The sequence below is a fragment of the Sitodiplosis mosellana genome, unplaced genomic scaffold (assembly GCF_009176505.1).
Source record: "Sitodiplosis mosellana isolate CC-2019 unplaced genomic scaffold, AAFC_SMos_1.0 Smas_scaffold_6166, whole genome shotgun sequence".
Classification (NCBI taxonomy): domain Eukaryota; kingdom Metazoa; phylum Arthropoda; class Insecta; order Diptera; family Cecidomyiidae; genus Sitodiplosis; species Sitodiplosis mosellana.
This window is the reverse complement of record NW_022601407.1, coordinates 1,263,094-1,274,814: the sequence shown is the minus strand read 5'-3', so window position 1 is coordinate 1,274,814 and position 11,721 is coordinate 1,263,094. Positions and strand designations below refer to the sequence as shown.

General features: G+C 37.6%; 1 protein-coding gene across 1 annotated transcript in view; it reads left to right on the top strand.

Moving 5' to 3' along the window:
* The window catches only part of LOC129575174 (protein 4.1 homolog), a gene marked incomplete in the record, with an annotated part of 34,748 nt that overhangs the window by 20,124 nt on the left and 2,903 nt on the right, over positions 1-11,721 (top strand). The window contains 10 exon segments of the mRNA XM_055458180.1: positions 492-847; positions 947-1,302; positions 1,392-1,525; positions 3,053-3,178; positions 4,585-4,660; positions 4,725-4,795; positions 5,644-9,212; positions 9,385-9,497; positions 9,701-10,110; positions 11,429-11,644. Coding sequence (XP_055314155.1) covers positions 492-847; positions 947-1,302; positions 1,392-1,525; positions 3,053-3,178; positions 4,585-4,660; positions 4,725-4,795; positions 5,644-9,212; positions 9,385-9,497; positions 9,701-10,110; positions 11,429-11,644 — 5,427 coding nt within the window.

Sequence of the window (11,721 nt, the reverse complement as noted above, 5' to 3'; positions counted from 1 at the left end):
CGTGTGTTGCTACGTGCAGCCGCAATGACTCGACCGGAATGTGTATGTTGTTTCTGCGTGCAGCCACATCAACTGAACACACTTCGTTCGAGTCGTTGCGGCTGCACGTAGCAACACACGCCACTGTATTATACAGTATTCGTCGTCGATATGCTCGGATATATCCGTGCCTTACGAAATGCTGAGATGCTCAGCAATCTTGAAACACATGTTTGATCGATTGAGACTGGTCTGAACTTTCCCCGATTTCCCAATTTCCCACAGTAGCGCTTTTCCGAAAATTTTCCAACCAAAAAATGCATGTGTTCTGTGCATAGTAATAGTTTGGTGCGTGGGGTAACTTTTCTAAGACTTGTGGTAATCATACTCTCCACCAGTAGATAGCACAAACCTACCACATTTTATTTCTGTGTGTACATCGATACTGTCCTCAATTCGATATTCGATTGAGCAGCAAACTAATCAAATGAATTACATTGAATAAATTTTAGGTCAGAAACGACATTTTGGAAGGGCGTTTGCCATGTTCGTTTGTGACACATGCGCTACTCGGTTCTTATTTAGTGCAATCGGAATTAGGTGACTACGATCCAAACGATCACAAGGATCGCAGCTATGTGTCAGAGTTCAAATTTGCTCCAGATCAAACGCCTGAGCTGGAAAACAAAGTGATTGATTTGCATAAAACGCATCGCGGTCAAACGCCAGCCGAAGCCGAACTACATTACTTGGAAAATGCCAAAAAGTTGGCGATGTACGGTGTGGATTTGCATCCAGCCAAAGATTCCGAAGGTGTTGATATTATGCTTGGTGTTTGTGCGACCGGTTTGCTGGTTTATCGTGACAAGTAAGCAATGAAAAAAAAATATTGGTTTCGTTTTCGTGATAGAACAGGAAAAAAAACACACCGGTGAATGAACCTAATGCTAAACTGTCTAATTTACAGATTGCGCATAAATCGTTTTGCATGGCCAAAAATTTTGAAAATCTCCTACAAACGCCACAATTTCTACATAAAAATCCGACCTGGGGAATTTGAGCAGTACGAATCGACGATTGGCTTCAAATTGGCCAATCATCGTGCCGCCAAAAAATTATGGAAGGCATGCGTTGAACATCACACATTCTTCCGTTTGATGACACCGGAAACGGTCGAAAACAGTTTGTTTCCGAAATTGGGATCGAAGTTTCGTTACTCGGGTCGAACAATGTACCAGACGAAGAAAGTACCAGTTGATCGGCCAGCACCACAGTTTGAACGAAGCTTAACCGGAAAACGACTAACCAGTCGCAGCATGGACGGTAGTTTGAAAACAAAAAAAAACATATTCCATTGAATTGGATGGAATGCAATGATTGGAATTAATTCACTGATTCATAACTATTCGCAGGTCTCGCTCTTGAGCGTAAAGAAGATAAAGATGCTAGCAAGCGGCATACAATGTCACATCCACCGGATCATATCCCCGAATTGGATTCACCACGCCAATCACGTAGTCCACTGAAGAAAGGCAAAAAGGAACAGGTTAGCAAAGCACATAAGTTCAACATCTTAAAGTGACAGTCGACACAGTCGGTAACATCTAGAATCACGAACCACTTCTTCTTTTAACTAATGAACATTGAACACACTTATTTTCACATCAAATCACATAACCAGCAACAAATTGATACCAATTTTCAATGAATAGATTCTTGATTTTGTTTTTCTTAATTCGTTTCTTATGTCGTGAATTAGAAATTCAAGCGATAGCTTAAAAACCACTTGTGCTATTTGTATAAGAGAAAATTAGGATTTTCTTTTCGTTCATTTGACTCTGCTAAACCACATAGTTCAACACTTGATTAGAATTGAACGGGATAGTTTTTTTTTTCTTCATTTTGTGATTGATTTTTCTTTATCCAATTCTTTCGACATTTTATCTTTTTGTTATTACACACAAAAATTAACCATATAGTTATAATTTATAACTATCGTCTTGCTATCAAATTTATTTTGTTTGAGTGGCGGTCATAACGCCCCGGACGGACAGCATACTCTAATGTAATAAAAACACAGAAGCATGCTATCCGTCCGGGGCATTATGATCAAAAATTCATTACATATTCGGGTTACTATTGTTTCCATTTGTTCATGCTATGGTTTTTGATTGCATTATTGCATTTGAAGAGATGTGGTTTTGTTCTTGTTTATGAACTAAAAATTCTTATTCATAAATTCATTTCATGGAATGCACATATTTCTCATGTTTACTATTCATGACATAAAAATTTACACTTCCACGTACAGATTTACGGGCAATAATATATTATTAACTATACTTAATAACATAATAATAACGGCCGATATATTTGGTCCAACATAACATAATAATAACGTTATTAAGATTCAGCATAATAATAACATAATATGTTACGAAATATGTTGGATTTTTCTTAATCCGCCATCTTAATAATATATTTGCAAATATGTTGGTATCTTATTAACATATTATTAAGAAAAATCCAACATATTGCGTAACATATTATGTTATTATTATGCTGAATCTTAATAACGTTATTAAGTTTAAAAAAATCCCAACATAACTGGGTATCAAAATTGTATTCATAATTTAATAATAAATATGTTGGACAATAGCATATTAATAATATATCGAAAATGTAAATCTGTACTTCCACGTTTTAGATAGGCAAAACACGACGAATGAGAAAAAAATATAGATATATGTGATTTAATTGAAAAGTGTTCAGAGTTTTTGGGGGGTTCAATTCATTTATAGGCTTCAAGAAAAATGAGTTGTTATCTCGCTAGTTGATCAGCAATCATTTAAACGAAGTCGATATGCCTATTAATTGTGTTATAACTTTGGTTGTTGCTTCATTTAAATGCGGCCGCTGATAACTGCGTAAATTTCGTCAAGTTTTGTATTTAAATTGAGTTGATAAATAATAATTGTGCACAACCAACCACGCGCACACATCAAAAACACCAAAATCACTAACCACAAATTCACTCACATTCGTCAAACGAATATTCATCGGATATATTTAGTTGAAACGTGAATCAAGTACTGGTACTGCTTCGGCATCGTCTCAGAGTTCATTAGAGGGTGAATATGAAACCGGTGCCATCGGACCAAATAATACACTAATCGCCACTACTTCCACCTCAAATCAGGTTAACATTAACTAACTTAACTTCTATTCAATCCAATTCATTTTATCATTGTTTATTTGTTTTCTTTATCAATTTATAAATATTTTATTCGTTTCGTTTTGTTTATTTCCGACTCGTTGGAATTCCTTTTTCAATCGTCGATTGTGTTATTGCTTTGAATTCAGTTTCTGGATTGTTTTATATATTTTTATTACGTCTATGGTCTCTTATTTTGCCGTTGTGTGCATTGTATTTTCAATTTTTGATTGCAATCGAATTTGATTATTGAATTGGATAGTATGCTCTAAAGTTCGAATCAAATGCAAACGCCATCAAAAGTCACGAATCCAATCACATAGTGGATGATCCAGATGAATTTGCTTTTGGTCTCTCGTTGTTTGTTTATTTTGTGTATTTTTCTATTTGAATCATTTTGATTGTCCGAATTGGTATTTTCTGTTTAAGGTATTTATGCTTGCATTCTATGCTTTTCCAATCAAAATCAGCATCAAATATTCAACTACTTCGGTTTATTCGATCTGTAGACAATTGTATTTAAACTTTCGACGGAGATAAAATAAACACAATTCACACTTTAAAGCTTTTGCATTCAAAATTGAAGGGATTTACTTTGGTTTGAAGTTACTTTTGACGAAATTGAACAACCAACAAAATTTATTCAACATGAATCATTATACACAATGCATTTAGAATAGGCTTAAGCAAAGTTTTTCACGCACACATACACATACACGTATGCATAAGTATATTGGTTGAGTCGATTGTTTTTGCTTATATAAACGCATTTAAAAGACTTATTTGAGATATTTTTCGGCCGCTTTCCGACGATCCAGTCTTACAAACAAGATTTGAGGGATCAAGCGCCTGGATTGGTCAAGTTTTGAATATGTATTTTTGCTGATAAAAGTAAAGAACACCAAAAGTTGTTGTGCAAATCATGACGTAGATTTTTTTTTTGTTCGGTCCATTTTTCAAAACCAGACTTGTCTATTTATTCCATCAAAATGAAACCCATTGATAAATATTGACCATCCAGTCGCAAGCATTCGGTTTATGTACATTGTATCACGTGTGAATTGTTCAATGCATGCGAACTATTAGAATGTATATATACATATATAATTTTTATATCCAAATATTGATTTTCCATACCCATATTTGATTGCCTATTGAATGCATGAAATTATTCGCTTCATAATTTTTAGCCTAAGTATTGCTAAAAATGTACAGCAAATGAGTTTGCATAAGTGTTAGCAATCAATAGCCTTTTCTCAACAATATTTAATTTTGCGTTTGACTTTAATTTGGAGAATTTCAGTTCACCAGATTTTAGAGAAATATTCTGAATGTAAAAGAATTTTATTTATTCAATTCTAATTTGTGCATGTCATTTTGCTAAATTATAGAAGCCAGCCGGCGGTGTTGCTGTTCTTCCGCCAAGTGGCAAATCTGGAAAGAACAAAGAAAATGAGAACGTTAATGGTGAGTTGGTGGAATTAAAACCGTTTGAATTCAGTTATAATACAAAATTTAACCGCATTTGCAGGTAATGATGCCAAGGACACACCAGTCAAAGCAGATTCACCGGATAAGGATAAGAAAGGGGACAAACGCAAGGTAAACAAACCCTTTGTTGACTATATATTTTTCAAATGCCGAATGTGTTTTCCTTTATTTATCCGTTTCTATTTGTATCGCTCGCTTGGAATTGACAATGACAACAGTAATTTTGAATTTGAATCATTGCAATTTTTTGTTCAAATTTATATCAGAGTTTTAATTATTTTGAATACATCGAATTTGTTAGTTTTCACGGACTGTGCTTAAGTCGAAACGATATCAAAACTTTTGCGAGATTTTGAGCATATTTTATAATGCAAATTTTGATATTTGAATTATTTTGTTGATTGAGCCCTCCGCCGATTTGTAATTTTCTCGTTTCGTTTGATTTTTTTCTTCTGTAAGAAAATACATATTAGAGTTAAATTGAAGCCTTCTTTTTCACTAAACAACATCAATTTGTAAATAGAAGCTCTCCGTAAATGTTGCAACCGAAATTATCATGCAAAGACAGTTTTTAGTGTGCTCCGGACAGCACTTTTCATTGCGTAATCGTTCACAACACCAAATATACACAAACAAAAGCTGAAGATTTATCGATTTTTCTTTTAATTTTTGTGCATAATTTTTCGTTTGGGTTTGACAATCGTACGATCTGACAGTATAATTGGCGAAATCTTTTAGAATCGGATATCATTCTCGCCGTTTCCCAACACATTTAGCTCATTCTATTCCATATTTTGAGTTGAGAATTGGTTTTTCTTCATTTGTTTTTTTTTCTTTTTTTTTCTTTTCTTTTCTCCAATAAAACAAAACAAAAAATCCGCACACATGAATTGTAATCACCTCCCTGCTTGAATGCAATTGTTTGGAATATGCGAAAATTTGCAAATGAATCAAAATAGGGTGGCCTATTCTCGTCTGGTCGCAAATCACCGAAAGATAAGGGCGATAAGGACAAAGGTAAAGAGGAGAGAAAACTTGCGATTGCTATAACTGAACAGCAACCGGAAAAGGATGCAAAACAACAAGAAAAACCAAGTTCACCGAGCCACACACGTCCATATGAGTATACCGAAAACGATGACAATGCAAGTCCAACGCGACGCACTTTCACTCCGGGCGCTTTCCGCTACGACGAGGATCCAGTCTCGAAAGCAAAACGTGATTCAGATGGTGGTCAGCTAAGTCCAAACTCGCAGGCACGTCGCGCAACTGGTTACGCTTTCAATTATGCACCAGGTGATGATGATGCCCTTCGTCAGCAAGCCGAAAAATTGAAATCGGGTGAATTGAGTCCGAAGAGCAAGGATAAAATACCGAAAACCATTGACATTTCGGCTCCACTCAAAGCCAGCAAATCTTATTCGCCAACCAGCGCAGAAAAACCATCTGATATTGCGGCCGGCTTATACAGACCTACTGGCGAATCACGTGGCGATCCACACAGCGGCGCCTTCCTCGACGCCGAACGTGAAGATTCAAAAGTGCCCATTGTCCCAGTGGTCGCACCTGATGCTAAAAAGAAGCGTGTCAAGATTTTGGTGCTCATTTCAAGTCTTGATCCAAAAACCAAACGCATCGATACCGCCAACCCAAGCGCTGTCGTTGAACATTCGACTGGTATTTTAACTGAAAATGGCATCGAAACGAAATATGGTCTCTTGAGCCCAGAGAAATCCACATTGCAAATCATCAATTCGAGTGGCAACACCGACACTTATCAAGGCGCAAAAGATACCAAGACCGGAAATATTCATTTTGCATCGGGCGGTGTTGCAAACCCAACCACCGGACAACTTGACAATTCGTTGGGCCAAATTATTTGCATTGCACCTCAGGATAAGGCAGTCATTGACGTAACTGGTATCACTGGCAAATTGGATGCTCAAGGAAATGTCGATATTGCCAACGGCGCCATTGAACGCTCACGCGGTTTGTTGGATTTGAATAATGACACCATCGACACAAAATATGGAATCATCGATTTGAAAACCAGCGAAATCCGATTGATCGACCCAAAAACAGGGAAACCAACATCGAAGAAAGCAAAATACGACAAAGCCACCGGCTTATTCACAATTGCTGGCGCAACCGATGCTAAAGGAAAATACGATCCAAATCTGCACCAAGTAGTTGCACTTGGCTCACAAATCGATCCAGTCGTCGAGGTAACTTCGGTCATTGGTAAAGTGGACAAGAAGGGAATTCTTGACTCGAAGACATCAACGATTGAAAACACAACTGGACAGGTGAATGGGAATAAGGTCGACACAAAATATGGCCAACTGGATTTAGTGAAGCATACGATTACATTGAGCGACGGTAAAACCAAGGACTTCAAAGTGGATCCGGTTTCTGGACAAATTATCATCAAAAATGTCATCAATCCCAAGAATCCAGGTAAATCTGATAAGGATTATGCGCAAATTCTGAGCTTGAAGATTGTCAATCGTCGCGTTGACCCAGCTGGCAAGGTTGTTAATTCGGCCGATGGCAAAGATGTTGTTGTTGATAAAACCAATAAAATCTGGATTGCTGGCAGCAAAGATCCAAAAAGTAATGAACCAAACTACTACACAAGCTCACAACTGGATCCAAAAACCGGCACTATCACTATTGTCTATGGTTTAGTCAATCCAAAGACCAATGAAATCGAAAAGCAAACCAAACTCTTGCCCAGCGTTTGCGTGACAAACAATGTTGACGGTGCACTGTACACCTCGACCGGTGAAGTGGATGAAACCACTCGAGAGCCAATATTTGCAACATCGATCATTGAACCAGACACAAAGAATGTTGTCACCAAAACGGCACGCGTCCGTCCTCAGACCGGTGAAATTGTTTTGGTACGCATTGATTATCCGAAAGTCCAGGTGCCGACATTGGTCCAAGAGAAAAGAACAGCAACAACACCTGTGAAACAAGCCGAAATCAAGACCACACATCAAGCTAAGGCTGTTACACCACCGAAAGTACCGACAAGCGTCAAAGTAGCAACGCCAACCACACCAACTGGTCCGGCCTCCATTTCGATTACCGCTACTTCAACCATGACACCAAAACAACAGCAACAACCAGCCACCTCGACCATTACACCGAAACAAACTACTCCACCAAAACCTGCTGCCGCCACTACCACCACTACAGTTACTGCTGCAGCTCAGCCAGGTAGTCGAGCTCAACAGATTACAGCGTCAGTAGCTGCACCAGTAGCAGCAGCAGCTGCACAAAAAGCAGGCGAACCAGTTGCCATCGTACCTCAGAAGAATGCCATAATTGAAATCGTCACGATCGTCGGTGTTGCTGGTCCGGATGGAAAAGTTGATTTCTCAAAGGCACAATTGGAACGCTCACGCGGTATTTTGAATGTACAAAATGGAACCATTCAAACCAAATACGGTTTGATTAATCCAGCTGCAAAGGAGGTCACCACCACTGATAAATCGGGCAAAACATCCACAACAAAACCAATCACTTTGGATGCATCGGGCCAAATTATTATTGCTGGTGGCGTTGATAGCAAAGGAAAACCGGACAACAATATTCGTCAAATTATTAACTTGGGTCCAGAAGTGGAATCGCCAGTCGTTGAAGTGACGTCAATTTCGGGCAAATATGATGCAAAGAAAGGAATCATCGAACCAAAATCAGCTGTAGTCGATGTAACTCAAGGTCAATATGATCCCGATAAGAATACAATCACCACAAGCTATGGTGAATTGGACATTCCATCAAGTACAATCACATTCAAGCATCCAAAGAGCGGTAAACTTGAGAAAAAGGACGTCAAATTTGATCCAATCACCGGACAAGTTATTTTGCGCAATGAAATCAATCCCAAGAACAAAAAATTGGACAAGGATTATGGTCGAATTTTATCGTTGCGCATCGTTCATCGCAAAATTGATCCAGTCAGCGGAATGGTCTCTACTCCAACAATCACTGGCAAAGATATCATTGTCGATCCACAAACTAATCAATTGTGGATACCAGAAAGCAAAGATCCAATTACAAATGAAACGGTTTATGTTTCGACTCAAGTCGATCCAAAGGGCTACATCATCACCATTTATGGATACCTGGACCCGAAAACCAATCAAATCAAGAAACACACAGCCGTCGAATCGAATATCACGAAAACCGATGAATCCGGTCAATTGTTCATCGCCAGCGGTGATGTTGATGAAAATGGTGATCCATTGTTTGTTGCCTCACAAGTTGACGATGAATCAAACGAAGTGTTCACAAAAGTGGCGAAAGTTGATCCAAAAACCGGCAAATTAGTTCTCATCAAGATCATTTTGATAACAAAGAAAGATGAACGTGGTGTGCCCAAGGAAGTGCCAGCCAGTGAAGTTGTACGCGATCCATCATCCGGAGCCATTCGAAATGTTTTCAATAAAACGGTTTACGTATACAACATGGTTGATCCAATCACCGGCGAAATCATCCAAGTCGATCCAAATGATCCGTAAGTGCTTGTTTAAATATACATTTGAGTGTCTTTGTCCCAGGACTTGATACGGTTTATTTCGAATTTTCGAATGGACTTTATGCGATAAGTATTATCAAATTCGGGACAAAGAGATAATTAAATGGATGTTATATTTGAGCAAAATGCTAAAATTTCAATGTTCACATAGACGAATTGCTGGCGCTCGTACAACAGTAACACAAACAATGACACTATCCGGCGAAATTGATCCAGTAACCGGCCGAATAAAGACCGAATATGGTCACATAGATCCAGAAACAGGTTAGAAACGAGTTCTTTACACATAGCCATACTTCATTCAATCTACTGGCAATCGACGTTTGTTTTTTTTTTGGTTAGAATTTCTGGTTCATTTAGTTATTGCAAATAGTGAATTGAATGTGGTGTGGTTTTGTGCAAAAAATAGTCGGATTTATAATTGAAAGCGGTGTCTAACATCAAATAAATCACTGAAAAAAAAACAGGGGATATTTCGGAAGAGACAGCAGTCACTGATCCGGTAACCGGCAAAAAGATTTTGAACTACGCTCAAATCGATCCAACACATTTCGGACGCGAAGTGACAATTCAAACCACAACGACGCCAATTTCACGCGATCAATTCTTCGAAGGAATCAAGCATTTGGGACCATCTGTTGTGAAGCAAGTGGCTGAAGGCGGTAGCTCAGACGATGACATTGAACCATACGGAGATGATTCCGTACGAACGACAACAACCACGACGACATCACAAAAATCAAATACGCCGACCGTTGTGAAAACAACAACCAAACAGGTGCTGACCAAAAATGATGGCGGTGTCACACACAATGTCGAGGAGGAAATTCACAATTTGGGCACCGGCGAAGTCTTATTCTCTACACAAGAACACAAGGTACACATGAAATCTTAATAAGCAAAGTATTTTGTGTGTAACGACATATGCTCAAGCGAAATTGTGATATATGAAGCTAAACTATGGCACCGGTTGTTCATTTAGTTATTTAATTCAAGAAACCGTGTCTAGAACGTAGAACTACAACACACAGTTTGCTAATTGCAATTTTTTGGGCAGAATGGATTCTGAACGTCTCCGTTTTATGTCAATGAAATGATGTACGTTTTTAGTAACCGAAACCCGCTTGCATATTTGTTACCTCAAAACAAAAAAAAATCTATTTCTATCTGTCAATGTTTAGTGGCTGGATGCTTTCAATTGAAATCAATGGATTAGAAGAAGAAAAAAACGAAAATGCATTTACTAACCAGACAAAATCTGTTGGCTTTATACCATTCCCATTTGTCTGTCTTTGTCTATATTAATATGTGTCCCCAATACACTACTATTATGTCTGTTAACATTTTTCATTGCTGGAATGTGTGTAGATTTAGCCTCTCATTTCCTAATCTATCGAAGTAGCTCATTCGCTGTTATATACCATTTCAAACCAAATCTTCATAACCTATCAACCGAAATTCAAAATTTTACCAAAATTCAACTATTTCTTTTTTAAATTAATTTTTTAAACCATTTCAATTTGTTTTGTACAATTCTATTTTTGAAAATCTTTAGCTTTTACATTATAGAGTTAAAAAAACATAACACTTTGAGAACACGGAAACTAAATTAAATGCTTGATTAAACATTATAAACTCAGCTAATCAAGGGTTGTTTTGCGATGGCTGCGTTCGAATACTTGAACTTAGTGTAGAAGTATTTTTCAATTGAATTTGAGTAGTTCAATTACTGTCCGCAGTTGCTTGTATGTTTGTTTAGACGATGATTTTAGCAATTAGAAGTTTGATTTGTTCAAAGTCTGGCCTTTGGGTTGTCTATTTATAAACTTCGGGTGAAAGGTTTGTAAAATAAAGCGAAAAAAAACCAAGATGTTGCTCAGATCACGCATAACATTTTTTTGATTTGTTTTTTTTTTTTTTCATAACAACACTTCTTCACGCATTATTTGCATATTTTATATCACAAAAGTCCCTCGCGAAGAATACTAACCCCATTTTCAGTTTTTCGTTTTTCCCCTTTGGTTTTAGTTTTTTTTTTGCATTTATCTCTTGATTTTTTTTTTCAATCAATATAATTTTGTGTTTTTATTCCCAATTAAAATCATGCCCTAATCAAATGATCCACAATAACCAAAAAAATGTTGCGTTGCTGTGATTTAACTAAAAAAAACGAAAACCTTAAATCCGATAAAAAGGCTGACCCCGAAGATAAGTCCGGAGCATATGTAACTGCAACGGCAGTCACCACGCGTACGGCCACCACACATGAAGATTTAGGTAAAAATGCCAAAACGCAGCAGCTCGAAGAAAAAACCGTTGCGACAACAACCACGCATAATTTGAATCGTCAAGAGCAGCGTGTTGTTACGCAAGAGGTTAAGACAACGGCCACTGTTACCAGCGGTGAACAGGTATTTAAGCTTGATCCTAGTGTTTGAACGAACGATTTGAAATTATTAGATTGATGCGAAACAGAAATTGCTTTTGA